Here is a 20,058-nt window from a genome sequence, read left to right as displayed (position 1 = left end):
AACAAAACAACAAGACAAAAAAACAAAACAAAAAACAAAACAAAACAGAGTTTAAGCACCTGGAAAAAAAAAGTTAAGTTTAAAGTTTCCTCCTTCGTTTTGTTTTTCTTGGGCTCATCTCGTATTGTCCAGCAAAGGAATAAAGAAAGTATGAGAGTTCACCCAGGATGATGGTACATTCCTATAACCCCGGGTCTTGGAAAACTGAGGCAGGAGGATGGAGTGTTCCAGTCAACCTGTATTATTCAGGAAGGAGACTTCGACTTAAAAATATTAACAATAAACTCGCGGCAGCAGCAATAATAAAGCCGGTTTAATCTGCTAGAACGGAAAAGGAATTATATTCTTCTGTTTTGTTTTAATATTACGATAATCAAATTACCCCTAAAATGTTTTCTTTTGAAATATGCATCCTCATGAATTTGCATTAGCTCTGAAGTGGGCATTGGTAAAGAAGTTTAGCTTCTTTGTATTTTAAGATTCATATCAAGCAATGTTAAAATTTAAAGGGAATATTGGAATTTATTTTGCCATAGAACTGAGAGAAAACCTGAGCAGTCCTTGAGATTAGGAAAAAGGATGCAGAACATAGTAATATTTAGGCTTTAGACAGAATAAAACCAAGCAAATATTGCTCAAAAACAAAATCCCAGCAACCCACTGCGAGCAGCCCCTCTCCAGGGGGCAGTAGAGTCTCCAGGAGGGGAGAGGCCAGGCTGCTCCGGGAAGTGCCCTACCTCGGCTGGGTACGGCTGCCCCCCGAGGCGAGGTGAGGGGCGGAGGCTGGAGGAAGGAGCAGGGAGGCGACCTCAGCTTCTTAGGAAAGCTCTGCTCCCGCGGACTAGGGGCGGAGTAGCAGCCGGTTTTAAAGTAGCAGCCTGGGAGGAAGGAAGGAAGGAACGAGGGAGGGACGGGAACCCTGGAGGAGGAGCAGCGAGCCGGGCTGCAGAGTCGGCGGGTGCAGGAGCCGCCCGCGCGAGGCCACGTTTGTTTTTGTTATTTTCCATTGGAGTAGTTCTCCGAGACTGAGCGGGCCGTGCGGGCACCCCCGACCTTCCAGGTGACAGCCGGTCACCCTGCTAGGAGTCAGCTCCGCCCCGAGTCGCCCCTTCCCGCCCACAGCTTCACTCTCCGCCCAGCCTTCCAGTGCCAGCCCAGGGCGAGCGCGCCGGCCGCAGCGGGCTGCAGGAGTAGGAGCAGGAGCAGGAGCAGGAGCTGGAGCAGGAGACCGCGGCTGCCCTGGTCCCTGACCCCGAGGACGGACGGGCGGCGGGAGGACAGACCGGCCCCGGGACGCGATTTCCAGGAAGGAGGATGCGCGCGTGAGCCTGTGTCTCCCGCTAGTCTACTGAGCTGCAGCCAGAGGCTCTGAGCCGTGCCCGGGGAAGTGTCGCATGGGGCAGGGCCGCTGAAGCACGGACTTTAAAGGCTGGTGGCACCGAGTCAGGCGCGGGGGCCTGGGACGACAGTTAGCAGTTTCCTCCGCTCCTGCACAGTGAGAGTTGGGGGCGCGGTGCCCTCGCTAGGCGCGAGTTATGGAGTCGCCTAGCTGCATTCAGGATGAGCCTTTCCCGCACCCCCTAGAGCCGGAGCCGATTGCCCTAGCGCAGCCAGGTGCCACCAAGCCTGGCGACAAGCGCTTCCGGCTATGGTACGTGGGAGGGTCTTGCTTGGATCGCAGGACCACGCTGCCTATGCTCCCGTGGCTCATGGCCGAGATCCGTCGGCGCAGCCTGAAGCCCGAGGCGGGCGGCTGCGGGGCGCCCGCGGCCCGGGAGGTGCTCCTGGTGCTCAGCGCCCCCTTCCTGCGTTGCGTCCCCGCGCCAGGTGTCGGGGTCGGCGGGGGCGCAGGCTCCGGAGCCGTACAGCCCAACACCGGGGTGTTCATCTTCGAGCACAAGGCTCAGCACATCTCGCGCTTCATCCACAACAGCCACGACCTCACCTACTTTGCCTATTTGATCAAGGCGCAGCCCGACGACCCCGAGTCACAGATGGCCTGCCACGTTTTCCGTGCCACGGACCCTAACCAGGTAAGTTTTAGGTGCCAGGGGCGGGGCTAAGAGCCGCGAGGACTGGCGAGGCAGTGACCTCTCTTTTAAGAACTGTCTTGGATCTTGGCTGCTGGCTTGCGCTCCACGTGGCGCGCTCGAGTGCTCTCCTGGTTCCGTTTTGGGATATGGGAGTGGGGGGAAAGCGGCTGGATTGGTTCTAGGGACCAGCTGGCTGCCCTGAGCAGGAGAGGGGAAAGTAGACTCAGTGGTCTTGGGACCCGGTAGGAGTTGGCAAGACTCAAGGAAAAGCGCGGATCCCAGGAGGATCCTGGTGACTGGTGATGGATGACTTGCGTGGCTTTCATCAATGTGTGTGTGTGTGTGTGTGTGTGTGTGTGTGTGTGTGTGTGTGTGCGCGCAAATGTGTTTCTTGGAAGCGCCGGAGACCACGGGGCACCGGCTCTCAGTCTCGGTAGTCCTGCATTTATACTAGTTTGGCTAGCGCGTCACTGTCACCAAAGTATCTCTAAGTATCTGGGCCTGGGGATGTGTGATTTCCGAGGCTAGGCTAGGGAAGAGTTAGACGTGCCAGAATGTTAGCTAAGTATGATTCTGCGAATTTGGAATTGGAAGACCTTTCTGCTGGTTTTCCGCACCCACAGAGACAATAAATGCATACTTGAGTAACTTAAAAATCAGTGTGATAGAGGTTTCAATGTCATTTTAAAAGTGTTATACTCTTCTAGCTTCATGTTCAGTATTTCTTCTCCGGAGTTTTCTTGTCCCCCCCCCCCCCCCCCCCGGAGCTGGGGACGGAACCCAGGGCCTTGCGCTTCCTAGGCAAGCGCTCTACCACTGAGCTAAATCCCCAACCCTCTCCGGAGTTTTCTAACTAGAAGTGTTCTGGTACTAAATAGAACCTTGAGTTCCTTAATAAGCAGGGGCAGGTCTATCTAGCACAGCAGTTCTCAACCTGGGGGTTGCATATCAGAGATCCTGCATATCAGATATTTACATTATAATTCATAACAGTAACAAAGTCATTATTATGAAGTAGTAACGAAATATTATGGTTAGGGGTCACCACAACGTAAGGAAATGTATTAAAGGGTCACAGCCTCAGGAAGGTTGAGAACCACTGCTCTAGTAGAAAGAGGGAATCTTCTAGTAACTGTGCCTTGGGAAACAGGCTTAGAAGTGTGGAAAGAATGTTTGTGTGTGTGTGTGTGTGTGTGTGTGTGTGTTTTCTGTGTTTGTTTGCTTTCCAATGTTAAAGCCCCACCCTGTCCTGTTTTCTAAAAATATAATTCGTTGACTAAACATAAATGAATACAGGTTCTATTACATGGTATTCTTATGGTAGCTGGGAAATTAAGACTAGAAGAACAGCTTATAATAAGTCCTCATTTTATTATCACTCCATAATTGGATTCTAAAAATATTGCTTGAGAAAAAGAATATTTTTTCGTACTAGCGTTCCATAGAAGTCCTATAACAAAACTGAAGTAAGAGAATTGCCTTTAGTTTGTTTCATTACTTTGTAGAAGAGAAAAATACCTTTTTGTTTATTTTTAAAGATTCATTTATATTTAATTGTGTGTGTGTGTGTGTGTGTGTGTGTGTGTGTGTGTGTGTGTGTACACATACTTGTGCCAGAAGAGGGCTCTGGATGCCCTTGAGTTATAAAGTACTGGCGGTTGTCAGGTGCTGAGAGCAAACGCTGGTCCTCTGGAAGAGCAGGAAGTGCTTTTGGCCTACTGTACCAGCCCCCAAGAGACAAATGCCTTAAACAACCAGAACTGGTAATATGAAGAGGGCAATTAGACTTTCTTTTATTATTGAGATTCTAAAATTACATCATTCCCCACTACCTTTTCTCCCACCAGGCCCTTCCATGAACCCCTCCTTGCTCTCAAATTCACGGCCTATTTTTTTCTTTAATTGTTTTGGTATAAATATATATGATGTATGTCTATACGATATGATAGATATGAAATATACATATTATCAAAACAGTATATGTATGAAATCAAGCTGCTAGGTCTGTGTAATGTTACCTGTATGTATGGCTTCAGGGCTGACCATTGGATAACCAATTGCTTTTTGTCCCTGGGGAAGACTCAGCATTCCTGAGCTGCCTACAGCTCCCTATGTAGGGTTGAGGCCTCCTGGTGGTGATTTTAATTGTTATGTTTGCAACAGAATACTTCTCTACAAATGAAGTTCCCTACCGTGGGTGGCCAGTCAGGTTCATTTTACACGTATTTATTTAAAACTCACAAATGAAATTGGAAAGTTATCAGTCTCTTTACTGTCTCCCAATGCAATATTATGGCTCTGGTAATTAGGAAGAAGGAATACATTACAGTTTCCCGGCCTTAGACTTGTGGTGACCCTGGCTGGTTTAGGTTAGTTACCCTTTTTTCTTTGGATCTGCTCTGTGAAGTATCTTTGCTCATTTCTTTGTGGGTGTTGGCACTCTGGGCTCTCAGTAGTAGTTACTGAGTCCCTTCTGGATGCATGGATTTGGGGTCAATTATGCACACGCTTGGATTTCCCTCCACTGTATATTTAAGTGTTAGAGGCTGAATGTGCTATTACTTTACACATAGAATGTTTAGACTAACTCTCCACACTCCCTTACCTATATGGATTTAAGGGAAAAAATTATTTTTTAAAGCCAGACATGGTGGCATGCATTTTTAATTTTAGCACTTAGGAGGCAGAGGCAGACAGATCTCTGAGTTCAACCGTGAGGTACAGAGCGAATTTCAGGACAGCCAGGTATACAGAGACAAACTCTATTTCAAAAAGCAAAAACAAACAAAACAAAACAAAACAAAAAACCCAAAACAAAAAAACCCACAAAATTTCCCTTGCCTTTCCTCCCTTTAGCCCCTCATGTGTCCTTCCTCCCGTCCTTCCTACACCCTCCTCACTATCTTTCAGATTCATACCTTCTTTTTCTTTAATTATTTTTTATGTATGTATGCATAAATATACACATATGACTTGCTCTGTATATCCTTTTATATATTCCTTTATATGTATATTCATATATATATATACAATATGTAATAAAACATTTATTATGCATATGATTTCAGGGCTGGTCACTTGTATTTGGTGACCAGTCCGGGGGGCTCATCCTTGGGAAAGACTAATTCTTCTTTTTTTTAATCTTTAATCTTTTTTACATTCAGTTGTTATCCCCCTCCCCTCTGCTCATCCCATTCCTTCTCCCCAGTCTCCATGAGGATGCTCCCACCCCACCCTCCAACCTTATCCCCTGCCCCCCACCAGGCCTCCCATTCCCTGGGACCTCCAGTCTCTCCAGGGTTAGGTGTATCTTTTCTGACTGAACCCAGACCTGGCAGTCCTCTGCTGTATCTGTGTTGGAGCTTCATATCAACCAGGTGCTGCCTGGTTGGTGACTCAGTGTCTGAGAGATCTCAGAGGTCCAGTTTAGTTGAGACTGCTGGTCTTCCAGTGGAGTTGCCCTCCTTCTCAGCTTCTTCCACCCTTTCCCTAACTCAAACACAGGGGTCCCCGACGTCAGTCCATTGGTTGGGTGTAAGTATCTGCATCTGTCTCAGTCAGCTGCTATTTGGGCCTCTGAGGGGCCATGTGGGAAAGACCAATTCTTTCTCAGCAGTTATTAATTGCTTGTAGTTCTTTGTGTAGGGGTGGGGTCCAACGAGAGCTCCCCCTTCTACCCTAGTATTTTTATTGGTATTATTGTTCAGGTTTTGTTTAGGCAGCAGTATCATTGAGGTATCATGCTTGTAGCTCCTCTGTCATTCAGGAGACACAGTCTCACAGTGGGATTCTTGTTCTCACAATCTTTCCAGGAGTTGTATTGTAGATGTATCCATTGGGGCTGGGTACCACAGGATCAGTTGTTTTCTGCAGCTGACCTGTTGAGTTTTCTGTAATGGTCTCTGTCTTCTGCAAAGAGCAGTGTGATGGCTTGCCTATGCTTGGCCCAGGGAGTGGCATGGTTAGAAGGTGTGGCCCTGTTGGAGGAAGTGCGTCACTGTGGGGGGGTGGGCCTGGAGACCCTCCTCCTAGCTGCCTGAGGATGCTCAGTCTGTTCCTGGCTTCCTTCGGATGAAGATGTAGAACTCAGCTCCTCCTGCACCATGGATGCTGCTATGCTCCTGCCTTGATAATGGACTGAACCTCTGAACCTGTAAGCCAGCCCCAATTAAATGTTGTCCTTTATAAAACTTGCATTGGTCATGGTGTCTGTGCACAGCAGTAAAACCCTAAGGAAGACAAGCAGCTTCTTTGATGGTGGGTGAGAACTGTAGTACAAAGATTACTGTCAGCCAGTAGAACTCTAGAGTAACTGTCAGTACGAGGATAAGTATTAGAGTGCAGGTAGGAATTATGCTGCTCTAATAAGTGGTGATGTCATAGGTTTACCTCTGGGACCCTGACCTTCCTCACCTTGGGTAGTTGGCTAGGTTTCCAGTACTAGGCATGATCTCACTCCCGAGTGGGCCTTAAACCCATCTAGACAGCTAGTGCTTACCACCAAGGTGTGAGTACCGATAGTGCGCTGTTACAGATATCTTGCTTTATAGGTCACCATTGTGGTTCATAGGCGTCACACTTAGAGGACAATTTATTGTTCCCTCTCTTGGTAGCTTGATAGCACCTTCTGATATTATGAAAGATAGACTACACAGGGGAGGGCTGTACTCTCATTTGCTCTGAACTGAGCAAAGTCCTGCCAGGAATCTTTTATTCGAAGGGCCAGATGTGGTCTCTATAGAGACCAGCTCTGCTAAGAATTAGTTCCCAACTTTAGAGCCTCCAGTGCCTTGGAAGAGAGTTGCATGAGGACTGTGGGGGAACTGAACGGGGGTGGGGGTCCCTTCTTGGTGTGGTACTCAGCTCTATCTGGAAGTTACAGGAATGGATGCAAACTCTGCATTGAAATTTTGATTTCACAAGAAAATGAAGAAATTGGATGTCTGTCTATCTGTCTGTCTGCCTGTCTGTCTGTCTCCAATTTCAAAGCGTTGGTAAATGTTTTAAACACTTAAGAACCCTCTTTGGTTCAAGCAATACACAGAAGGTTTGGTTTCAGGTAACTCCAGTTTCCACCAAATATAAATATTTGGGAAATTGGTGAATTCAGTCATTGGCACTGTCTGCCACATTTCCCTGTGCACCTCCGTTGGCTGCATAGGACTCCGTTGGCAAAGTTGGAACAACCGTCTTTGTAGAATTCACAGTGAGCATTCTCTAATGCGGCGACTCTTCAGCCAGACATGCTGACACATTCAACAGTTTTATCATTATGGGTTTGCTTCCTACGAAGTAGGCTAAGGTTCTGGGTACCTTTGCCATGGACAGAGGGTTCTGTTTGCTTTGTCCCATGTTCTTTATTTGAAATGGAGAGTCAAGCTCTTTGCTGAGGGAGCCTACTCTTTCCTTCATTCACTGAGCAAAGTCTACAAGGCAGCCTAGAGCAGTGGAGGGCAAACATCTCCAGTGAACTTGCCTTCCTTTGTCTCACAAGGCAATCCCTTTTCTGATGTGCATCTACCTTGAGGACGACCATATAGTTTATTGATTTGGGATAGCTTTTATTGTGAAAGAGGACACCGCCATGAGATTGTTTACCCATGTATAACAAGCTATACACCTGGATTGGGCAAGGCAGAATGGCCTTCACACGTTCAGGGCAGCTAATCACAGAGTTTGCACTTGGGCCACTGACTTAGAGGCTTGTCTAGCAGATAAGGCTAATGTTTTACAGAATATCTGCTCACATGTCTTTTCTGAGGGTGGATTTCCGGGTGATCTCAGAGATGGAAGTCTTGAGCTGATAGCTTGTGTCTGTTGTGTTGGGTTGCCATGGTGATAAGCCCCCTGGGTTCACACCTCTTCCTTAGAGGTAAGAATGTGTGTCAGGAAAAGCACTCGGCTGGAAAGACTTAACGTGTACAGGTCTTTCAGGTATGAGGAGAGACGAAGAGGAGGTTAAGTGTATGTCATGGTGTGTCCAGCAGTCCCCATCTGTCTCAGTCTCTGTAGCATGACATGAAAGCAGTGTTAGCTTTAGCATGTTAAATTAGTAAAGGATGTGTCTGTCTAAACTCTTTATAGATCCCATTGGCATAAATTGGGTTGTGGAATACATGGTTCTTTCTCACGAGCAAGGAGAGGTCACAAATCTGCAAGTAGGTATCTTTACTTCCTTTCAAAAAGAGTCTGTGCACATCTAACATTTCTTCATTTAAAAGGAAGTTTGCGGTCTGGCACATGGTACAGTCGCTGGACTACTTATTTAGCACGCATGAAGCCCTGGGTTCACCCCCAGAACCCATACACACAGTGTAGTGGTACAAATCTAAAGGTTTTCACACTTGGGGTATGAAGATGGGAGGATCTGAGCTGGAGGTCATCCTCACCTACATATCGAATTCAAGGCTAGCCTGGGCTACATATCAAATTCGAGGCTAGCCTGGACTATGTGAGACCCCTCTTCAAAAAAAAGTTTTTATACATTGTAACATATACATTTTAATAATTAAGTCAGTGTATGCTTGTAAGAATTAGAGATTGTAGATGTTGAAGCTGGAGATATGGTTAAGATTTAGTGTGGGTAAATACCTTTAAACCCAGCAGAGGCATGTGGATTTCTGTAAGTTCCCCACCAGCTTGGTCTACATAGCTTTCTAAGATAGCCATAGCTACAATAGTGAAATAAACCCTGTTTCAAAACAAAGCAAAACAAGAAACAAAACTAAAATAACAACAACGAAAAACATAAAATCATGTCACCCTTATTCCTGAGGAGGACTGGAGTTCCTCTCCCAGCCTACCATAGATGGCTCGCAACAGCCTGTCACTCTACTGCAGGGAGCATAATTTCTTCTGGCCACCAATAGCACCTGCAATCACGTGGCCCAGACCACACCCCTCCACACACATAATTAAATGATATTTTAAATTTAGTTTTTATTTCATGCGATGGATGTTTTGCCCGCATGTATGTATGCTCACCACTTACATGCTAGTACCTGCAAAGGCCAGCAGAGAGCCAGAAGACGGCCTCCTGGAACTCGAGTAAAAGATGGTTTCTAAGCCTGCATGTTGATGATGGGAAATGAAACAGTCAGTCTCCAATTATTGAGCACCATCTCCATCCCCAAATCAAAGTGTTTTTAGTTTTGTGTTTTCTTTTGAGACAGGGTCTAACTATGTAGTCCTGGCTTGCCTGGAACTCTGTGTAGATCAGCCAGACTTTGAACTCATAGAGATCCACCTGCCTCTGCCTCCTGAGAGCTAGGATTACAGCTGTGCTCCACCATGCCCAACTTCTTTAAAGTTTTTACAAAGATATTAAAGGTTTGGACACTGCATTATGACTAACGACATGCCTAGATTTCTTTCGTAGCCAGATATAGTGGCACATACCTTTAATCCCAGCACTCAGGAGGAAGAGGCAGGCAGCCATCTTTGAGTTCAAGCCCTGCGTATTCTACATAGCGAGCTCCAGGACTGCCGGTATGAGAGAGGTCTTGTCTCAAAGGCAAAAAAGTTATTTTATTATTATTAGTGTGTGCATTTGTTTGTGGGGGTGCGTGTTTGTGTACGTGTGTTTATGTATAAGTATTTGTGTATGTATGGGTTTGAGTATGTGGGTATGTGTTTGTGTGTGCATTTTGTGTGTGTTTGTGTACATGTGTTTATGTATGTGTATTTGTGTATGTGTGTTTAAGTATGTATGTGTTCCTGTGTATATTTTTTGTGTGTTTGTGTATGTGTGTGTATTTTGTGCATGTGTTTGTGTGTGTATTTGTGTGTGTGTATGTGTGTATGTGTGTGTGTATGTGTTTGTATGTGTGTATTTCGTGTGTGGGTATATGTGTATGTGTGTATTTGTGTGTGTATAAATGTGTGTGTATTTTGTGTGTGTGTATGTGTGTATTTGTGTGTGTGTGTATTTGTGTGTGTATTTGTGTATTTGTATGTTTGTGTGTGTGTATTTTGTGTGTGCATGTATGTGCATGCATTCACGCACTGGGGATTATATGTACTAGGCAAGCACTCTGCCACTGAGCCACATCCTCAAGCACAGAGATGGCTTTTCTGGTTTGCCATATACACCTTTTGTTTCATCCTTGAGCTGGCTAGTTTTGTGTCAACTTGAAATAGGCTGAAGTCATCTGAGAGAAGGGAACCTCCATTGAGAAAATGCCACCGTAAGTCGTGTTGTAGGCAAGTCTGTAGGTCATTTTCTGAGTAATTGATGGAGGAGGGCCCAGCCCATCATGGATGGTGCCACCTCTGGTGTCATGGTCCTGGGTCCTGTAAGGAAAGCAGGCTTAGCAAGCCAGTCAGCAGCACCCGTCCACAGCCTCTGCATCAGCTCCTGCCTCTATATTCCTACCCACTTCCTTCAGTGATGGAAGTGTAAGCCGAGTAAACCCTGTCCTCCCCCACTTGCTTTGGGTCATGATGCTTCATTACAGCACCAGCAACCGTAACTAGTACACTCATCCTGTTGGCTTGAGGCGGACATTAGTGTGGCTTGACCTTGTGGAAGAACCACAATATCTGGGGAAAGGCAAACACCTGTCCACAGAGCTGCCCAGTTTCAAGGTGGCAGCAGCCTTATGATGAGGACCTATCTGAAACACCAGGGCCGTTGAGGACCAGCTTCACAATTGGAAAATGCAGGCTCCCGAGTGGGAGCCTGTGTCTGCACATGGGAAGGGTTTACCAGATGGATCTCCCCATTTCTGAGTCTCGTTCTCTTCCTGGTGATACCCAGACAACTGAGTTGGGAGCTGCAGATCGCATAGGTAGGCTGTGTGGCCAATTCTTCACTCTTGGTTGCTTTCAGAGTCTTTCCCAGAGCTAAAGATTTACAGGAAGATGAGACGTAAGATCTGATTGCAGAGGACTTGACAGACACTTTTATTCTTCCAGCCTACTGGCTTCTTTCCCTACTCACAGGAACCTTAAGCCCGTGGATGTGCTGAATGGGAAGCTTATCTTGCAGCCGAAAGCTTTAAGTAGTGAAGGTGGACAGTGTTCGTACTTGTCTTGGGTGGTCAGGTGAGATGAGGGATATATTTCAGTGTCAAATCATGTCAGTTTGTACAAAAAAACGAGACGTTCCTTATTTGCATCCTGATAAACAGTAACATCTAGAAAGACAAATTCCAGTCGAACGCTATTTTTCCCCCATCTGTAGGGTGAGGGAAATAATTGCCTGGTGAGGGCACTGATGGTGTCCGTGATCTCCCGACCCAAGCCCCCAGATTATCTAGTGTTTCACTGAAACAAAAGATAAAGAAATGTCTCAGCATGTCTTACATGTCAGCCGTGTAGACAACAGGCTGAAAAGGAATACAGTTGTGTGACAGGGTAAGAGGGTGGCCAGTCTGACAATTGCTAGAGGGGCCTTGTTTATTCAGTTCCTTTACCCATTTCCTCGTCCTCCCCATCTTTTAAGGTAATCATTTCGATAAAACACTTGGCTTTCACTCACTCACTTGAGACCTGCGCCCAGCGGTTAAGAGCGCACACTGCTCTTCTAGAGAACCCGAGCTTGACTTCCAGCACGCACATCAGGAAGCTCTCAACCATCCACCATTCCCTTCTCAAGGGAATCACCACCCCTGGCCTCTGTCTGAACTCATTTGCAATAACAATACAAATTTAAAAGTAAAAAATTTGGGTGATTGCTTTAGAGTCCCATTTCGTTAAGGTCCCGTATACCCCATTGTAAAATGAATGACAAATCAGTTAGGAGGTCCTTATTTATTTATTTATTTATTTATTTATTTATTTATTTATTTATTTATTGTATTTATTTTTGAGACAGGGTTTCCCTGTGTAGCCCTGGCTGTCCTGGAACTCACTTAGTAGATTAGGGTGGCCTTGAACTCACAGAGACTAGCCTGCCTCTTTGTCCTGAATGCTAGGATTGAAGGAGTGTGCCACCACTACCTGGTTACCCTTAGGATGCATTTTAATATTATATTCAGGATAATTTGCTTGAAATGTTGTTTGCATAAAATACTAATGCAAGTTTGCTAGCTCGCTGGCCTTGCTAGCTGTGAATGCCACTGGCTCGTTACCTCAGATTTCTAACGTGGCATGAGTGTCCTGCAGGCATTTGTTTGCCTCCGTAGAACTTTATTTTATTTTCTTAAAAGTGAGTGATGGGCTGGGGATGGCTCAGTGGGTAGAGTGCTTGTTGAGCATGCAGGGGACGTGAGTTCAAATCCCTGACACCCACAAGGTATCTGGGCATGGCGAATGGGACAAGGAGGCAGAGATAGACAGACCCTAGGGAGCCTCGATGTCCAGTCAGTGTAGCTGAAATTGCCAGGTTCAGTGATAGATTCTATTCCATCCCCACGCCCCGAAACATAACGTAAGGTGGAAAGCAATAGATGTCTACTCTTGGCAACCACTGCATTCCACTTGGCAAACTAAGGGCAAGCTCATCTGTACGCGTGGGCACACACACACACACACACACACACACACACACACACATACACACACACTCACACACACACACTGAATGGTTATTGGGCCCTTGCTGATTTTCTTAGATGTGGAATTTAATATCTAGTAACCATGTAAGGAATGTTTCAATATCCCCCACCCCCAGATGGGAAACCTGAGGTATAGAAAGGTTAAATTACTTTTCAGAAGTTCGCAGGCAGACATGTAATGCTAGAAGCCAAATGCACTCCGGGCAGATTTCACTGGTTCGTTTTGAATCTGCTGCTCTCTGAAATGCAGCCAGAAGTTAGTTTTTGCATGTCTGAGTTATAGACCTTATGTTCTATATGTTGTTGCTTTTTCTTACTTACATTAAAATTTCCTCAGTTAAATGTGCATGTTATTAAATTTGTAAACATATTTATGCTGAATTTATGGGTATATTTATGTCAGTATAAATAGGCCCTCTCAGCCTACATGTGGTGGTGAGCCTGAATCCTTGTTTAACTTTTTCATAAATTCTTCTGTCTAAATTAAGTCAGGTTACAGAGACAGATCCTCTCTAGTTTCTAGCAGTAATTATAAAATAGTAAGAAAAGGGTGGCAATATAGTCTATATATGAACACTGTCTGTTAATTTTTTATCTTATTATTGATTCTTCATGAATTTCACATCATGCACCCCAATCCCACTCATCTCCCTGTTCCTTTGTATCTGCCCTCCACCCCTGCAACCTTCCCTGAAAAGGAAATAAAAAACCAAAAATAATTAAGTAAATAAAATTAATAATCAATCAAACAAACAAACCAAAAACATCTCATCCTGGAAGCTGTGGTGTGTTACAGTGTACAGTATATCCACATGTCTTAACTTGCAAATGTTCATGGTAATGTATTGGTCTATCAAGGCCTCTGGCTTCTACTACTCTATCAGTACTAGGTCTTCACTGGCAAGGGGCTGCAACAGCTCTCTCACTCTCATGCTTTTGGGGCCAGCTCACCTGTGCCCACACCACAGAACCAGCCCTATTATACTACCTAGGTGAGGTTCAGGGCTGGCTTTCCTGAGTGCTTTGGCTGGGGAGTGAGGTCAGCTCTCCTTTTCTCATGACTCCAGGGCCATCTGTCCTGCCTGCCACAGGTGGTGGTGGTGATGGTGGTGGTATTTCTCCCAAGTTCATGCCATCACCATACTACAGAGGAGTGGTGGGGTCAGCACTCCTGAGAGCTCATGCCCTTGGGCCTGCTTCCCCACCCTCGCTCTGACCTCTCAGGGTCAACTCTACTGTGCTGTCCAGGTGAGGTATATTGCCTGCTTAACAGGAATGCTACAGACTTTGAGGGCAGTGGGGCCAGCTCTGCTCAGCCCTGGGACATCAACATGGTCCCAGGCAGTAGCCTAGACCAGGGACATCTGCATGGTGGAATTATTAGCCATTGACATTGACATAGACCCCGACTGCAACACAGCCATGGACCCAGACATGGCTATCAGTGGCAGCATGGTCAGGACTTCCCCATAGTCTTAGGTGTCAGGGCAGTCTACGCACATCAGGAGGCTGTTCCACTCCAACCACTCATTTCCAGTTCTGCCTCGCTTCATAGTGTTCAAACTGTTCTGCTTCTCTTGCTGTCCCATCTATCCCACACGTCTGTGGGCAAGCCACATGGCAGACGGGCCTCTGGGTGTCTGTCTTCCACCTCTCCGTTGAGATAATAAAATCTGTTAATTGCTTTCTGTTGAGATAATGAGATGCATTAATAGTTTCGAGGATGGAAATTACCAACAAATAGTTTATATTTGATTAGGGAATCAGGGAAATACTTGACATAGAATGGTTCTGTTGGAAATTCCGGAGGATATATAAATTTGCAATTGTTAATTTTAGTAAATAGAATGAAAACATGAGACAGTGGGTGAATGGACTAGCTGACCCCCAACACACTTTGAACTCTTGATTTTCTTGTCTCTTCTTCCCCAGGTTGGGGTTACTGTGTGAGCTACCACTGGGGATCAAACCCAGGGTTCCATACACTCTCAGGAAGTCTACCAACTGGGCTGCATCCCTATCCTCTTAAGCCCATCTTAACTTCTGAGGAAACTCTTGTGACAGAAGTCCAACCTTGTTATTTTTTCCTTTACAGAAGACATTTGTTGGCGATTGCTCTTAGACAATCTTATGAGAAAACAGGCATTAAGAATCTCTCTTCTACGGAAGTCAAACCTAGGCTCAAATGATTTCCCCAAGGATCTGGCAGATCAGATCTTCCAAGTTCCATGAATGCTCGAACATCCTTTTTGTAAGTTTTCATTGATGGTAACATGCTAATGTTGTAGCCTCATCTTTCCTTCTTCAGGCTGTAAATCAGCTTTCTCAACCTGGGGGTTGACCAACCCATTAACAGGGGTTGCCTAAGACCATTGGAGAACACAGATATTTACGTTAAGATTCATAGCAGCAGCAGCAAAATGAGAGTTATGAAGTAGTAATGAAGTAATTTTCTAGTTGGGTCATCACAGCATGAGGATTCATATTAAGGGGCTGCAGCGGTAGGCACGTTGATGCTGAATTGACTTTGCAGTTGAGTTTGTAGTTGCTGATGCTGGAGAAGTAGGAATTACAGCTGAGTCCCACTTTTCACTTCCTGCTTTTGGACCTCGAGACAAGTCATCAACTCTGCCTCTGAGGCTTTTTTTGTTTTTGTTTTTTGTTTTTCATTAAGACAGGGTTTGGCTACGTGCAATAGGATAGGCGGCCCCAAACTGGAGATCCTCCTGACTCATCTGCTCTAGATTATAGATATGCTCTGACATGTTGGCCAAAAGTTACTTAGTTTTCTTTTTGTTAAGTGCTCTGAACTGTGGCTTGTTCGTACTGGGCAAGTCCTGTACCGCTGGGGTTATAGACTCCTCATTAGCATGGAGAGCTCCAGGTCTTCAATGGGGTATCGTGGTTATGTGTTCTAGAGCAGGGAGAGGCAGATAGAGAATGGTTTCACTCTGGCTACTCTCAATGCTGAGATCCCTGGGGTTTGAGCTCATTCAACCTTATCCTTCCTATGTCTGTCTGATACCAAGGTCCCAACATGCCCTATAGACTTGAGGTAGACATTCGGTGTGCTCAGTCATCCTCCATTTTATTTTCTTTAGATTTTTTATTTTATCTTTTATGGGCATGACTGTTTTGCTTGAATGTATATGTACGTATGCCACGTGCATGCCTGGTGTCCCTCAGAAGTCGGAAGAGGGCATAGGATTCCTTGGAAATGGAGGTACAATGGTTGTGAGCCACAGTGAAGGGTGTTGGGAACTGAACCCTGGTCCTCTGCAGGAGCAACGATTGATTTTAGCTATGGAGGCATCTCTACAGTCCCTTTGTTTATTTTTAAAGACAGGGTCTCTCACTGAACTTACAGCTCACCAATTATAGAAATGAATGATTGTCCTGTTTCTACTTCCCTGGATCTGGGAATGCAGGTGTGTGTGTGTGTCACTATGCCCGGCTTTTTCATGTGGATGCTTAAAGTTGAACTCAAATCCTCAGGCTTTCAAGACAGGCACTTCACTAATTGGGCCATCTGCCCAGCCCCACTGAAGTGATTTGCATATGCTCACACACCTCTACTTATCATAACCAGCGTAAGAACTGCGATCTTCTTCGCTGAGACTGTATCTTTACTCTTGTCCCTGTTCATCTGTTTCCCTTCCGTCATCGTCGTCCTTCCACAGAGCTGTAGGAGTGGACCTTTCAAAGCCCAGCCTTTGAACTCAGGCCAAATGCACATTCTCACATGTCTTGGCTAACTGAGCCTCGTCAGAGAACCTCGTCCAGCTGTACACTCCCCGATTCTGACGTGCAGGTTGGCTGTCCCGTTCAAAACAAGTCTGGCCCTTAGATAACTTCAAAGCCTCTGCATGCTTCCTAATTCTTGCTGCTTTAGCTCCTCACCCCTTCAGTTTTTTTTTTTTTTTTTTTTTGCTTAAGCGACAAATGCCACTTCCTCAGATTTGGTTCTGATGAAAGTGTAGCTGACTGACGCAGGTGGGGGCCTTAGCTTTACATTTCTGTGTCAGATGTTTGTTTTCCCCTTGACACATAACGTTGTTTTGAATGCTGTTTTTTCTGTGGCTACCCCACCTGTGGAATGCAAACCTCATGCTGGGAGCTCACGTCTGTTCATGGTGGTGTGACCAGGACCTAGTTCAGTAGGAGGAGTTCATTCCGATCCAATGACCTGAGCAGGGACAGGTCCCTGTCCTCAGGAGATTAAATCCTCAGCTAGGGCTTGCTGACCAGTGGCAAGAGCACATGTGTGTCCTACATGTCTCGGCTTTACAGATGTCGACTGTAATGCGTTTGTACAATAGTATCTTCCCAGGTGGATACTTATAGTTTTAGAGGAGTTATACCACATATAATGTTAAGTGGGATTGTGAAGCATGCTTTTAAATGGAAACTTAGAAACAGTCTCGAGAGACAGGGTCTTACTAGGTAGCCCAGTCTGGCCTTAAATTTGTAATTCTCCTACATCCTGTAATTGTAAGCATGGGCCAATCACACCTTAAATAAGTATATTCTGAAAACTTTTGGTAGGCTAAATATGAAAGGACTCCCTCTTATCTTTCTCCTTCCTCTCTTCCTAAAAGTACTGTAGTGATTATACACACGCTTTAATAAGCACAGGCCCCTTCTTCTAACTCCATCCCTTCTTGAAGGGCATTTCTTTCCCTTCTAGTCTCTTTACCCCAAGGAACACTCATGCCCACATTTCTTCCCTTGCAGGGGGCAGGAGATTCTGTCATATAATGGGTTCTGTATTAGTCACACTACTGTTGTCATGACAACGTCCCTGAGAAGATCACCACCCAGAGGAGGGATTAATTTTGGGTCAGGGTTTTAGTCTATGGCCAGATGGCTCCATTGCTTTCAGGCCTGTGAGAAGACAGAAGCATCATGGAGGAGGAGGATGGCAGAGGGACCTTGGAAGCATTATGGAGAGGAGGATCAGGAAGGGGCCCAAGCCAAGATACACCTTTCAAGGACACACCTGTTTTACCTAGGCTCCTCCTTCTCAGGGGTCTTTTCCAGTTTTGAATCCATCAATGCATTATGCTGTTCATTAGATCAGAGCCCTTGTGATCCAGGGAAGCCTGAACACAACCCTCCTGGATGCATACAGAGGTGTGATCTATTAATCCTCCTCTCAATCCAACCAAGTTGACAGATGATGACAGATTAATTCTCCATTCTAAGCAGCTTTCTCTTTTACCTCACTGCTGAAGTGGGTGTCTTGGGTATGTATGTTTCCCTGTTGTCATCCTTGTTGGTGGTACATTATTTGAAACCACATAATAGGGCTCCTTATTAAGGCAACAGGGTAAACATACTTAACATGTTAGCCACTTTACTAGACAATTTCCTCACGCCCCTGGGGTGGAGGACAAACTCACAAGTCATTTCTTTTAGACCAGTTGTTTGCTTGTTTATTGTGTGTGAGCACATGCAAGTGCATGTACAAATGCTCGCCCGGGAGCAAGGGTAGAAGTCGGAGGACAACATGTGGGAGTTCTGTCCTTCCACCATGTGTGCTAGAGATTAAATTCGGGTCATCAGCCCTGGTGTCAGAAGCTTCACCGACTGGGCTAGCTTGTTGACTACAGTTCAGTTCTTTCCATGGAGGTGTTTCCATGTCCACACTGAATACGGGAGCTGATCCTTGTTGGTATTGGATTTGAGGCACAGAGCATTAGATGTTTAGTTAGGAACCAGTTTTTCTGGTGTGATTGCCTCGTGTAATAGTTTACTTTCAGGTCCTGTTGGCTATGAGCTCCCCCCCACCCCCACATGAGAATAGAATTGATTCTGGACTCTGATAGTGAGAGTTGGTATATGTTTGCCCAGTAAATGGATTTTTTAAAAAGCTGCTTATGTTTTTCAGGTGGTTTTCTTTTAAAAGCTGCATTGCTAATCACGGAAGAGAATGATAGCACAGTGCTTTGAATATGTCTATACCTACTAAATTCACGTAGGGACCCTGAATCCATTAGTTTACTTGAACACTTCATTTGGGGTGGGAATTTGGCTTATTGCAAGTGTTAGGACCCGACTTTGGCTCCTTAGAACCCTTGTTTAAAAAGCCAGCTAGGGGTGGGGCTGTATTCTTTCAATTCCAGGGCTGGGAGGTACAGATAGGCAAATCCCTATCTTGCTGACTTGCTAGCTTTGCCAGATCGGTGAGTTCCAGGCCAGTGAGAGATGTCTCAAAATCAAAACAAGGTGGATGGCCGATGGCGTTCTGAGGAAGTACACCTGAGTCTGACTTCCGGTCTCTATACGCATGCTCGTACCTTTACCGACACAGGGACGCTTACACTGGTTGCTTTAAAATCTTTTAACTTCCTTTCGGATGCTCATCAGACTTTCACATTACAGCTGTTTTGTGCCTTTGGTTCTTGGTCTTAATGAAGAAAATACTCACTTGTCTAAAGCACAGGGGCTAAATACAGAAAACAACATCTCGCAGAATTTCCTGTTTTGAGTATATTCACACTGTTGTACCTCAGACTGAATTAACCCTGTTTGGTGGTAAAGCCAAGGACCAATAGATTATTACTGGACGACATAGGTGTATAGATCTCTAACCAGAGAAGTGAGGGCAGACCTTGGTGGACAATGGTAGGACATCGGTGCTCAGGACCGAGCCTTCTGTAACCAGCCATATGATATGGTGGATTCAGTGATTATAGAAATAGTCTTTTTCTAGTTGGAGCTTTGCTATTTACCTCCTTCATTCAGGTCCTAGTTTTCAACCATTTTGTTGCTGTTGTTGCACCGAATGTTTCCCATGTGACTGATGGTGTGTTCAACATTGAAAGGGAGGCAGCATGAATGCAATCTCCACCCCATGGATCTGACAGTTTAGGGATGAATGAGATAGACAAGCAAACACACAACCAAGCAAGGCTGTAGCAGCCAAGTGCCAGGGCTTTGGGATCTAGCTTCTGGGACTTTCAGCCTTAAGACCTGTGGTTCTGAGCAAGTTCTTGCACTGATCTGCATCCAGAAGACCTAGAAGTAAGCCCACACATCTATGGACACTTGATCTTTGATAAAGAAGCCAAAAACAAACAGTGGAAAAAGAAAGCATCTTCAGTAAATGGTGCTGGTCTAACTGGTGGTCTGCATGTAGGAGAATGAAAATAGATCCATATTTATCACCTTGCAGAAAACTCAAGTTCAGGTGGATCAAGGACCTCAATGTAAAACCAGATACACTGAATCAAAAATAGAAGAGAAAGTGGGAAAGAGCCTCAAACACATCAGCACAGGGGAAAAATTCCTGAACAGGACACTAATGGCTAAGGCTCTAAGAACAACAATTGATAAATGGGACCTCATGAAACTGAAAAGCTTCTGTAAGACAAAGGACACCATTAACAGGACAAATCAGCAACCTACAGATTGGGAAAAAAATCTTCACTAAGCCTACGTCTGACAGAGGACTAATATCCAAAATATATAAAGAACTCAAGAAGTTACCCTCCAAAAACCAAATAGCCCAATCAAAAAATGGG

General features: G+C 45.4%; 1 protein-coding gene across 3 annotated transcripts in view; it reads left to right on the top strand.

The window, feature by feature from the left end:
* Positions 1-954: 954 nt before the first annotated feature.
* Tbc1d4 (TBC1 domain family, member 4) overlaps positions 955-20,058 on the top strand; it is a 178,121-nt gene continuing 159,017 nt past the window's right edge. Inside the window, exon 1 of one of the 3 annotated variants that reach the window (XM_039093969.2) lies at positions 955-2,033. In XM_039093969.2, the coding sequence (XP_038949897.1) occupies positions 1,536-2,033 (498 nt within the window). In that variant the 5' untranslated portion in view covers positions 955-1,535. The remainder of the gene's footprint in view (positions 2,034-20,058) is intronic. The other 2 variants (XM_039093970.2, NM_001427219.1) reach the window with 2 other exon arrangements.

This window comes from Rattus norvegicus, chromosome 15, assembly GCF_036323735.1.
Source record: "Rattus norvegicus strain BN/NHsdMcwi chromosome 15, GRCr8, whole genome shotgun sequence".
NCBI lineage: Eukaryota > Metazoa > Chordata > Mammalia > Rodentia > Muridae > Rattus > Rattus norvegicus.
Note: the sequence above shows the minus strand (reverse complement) of the source record. Positions and strands in the feature narration are given on the sequence as shown.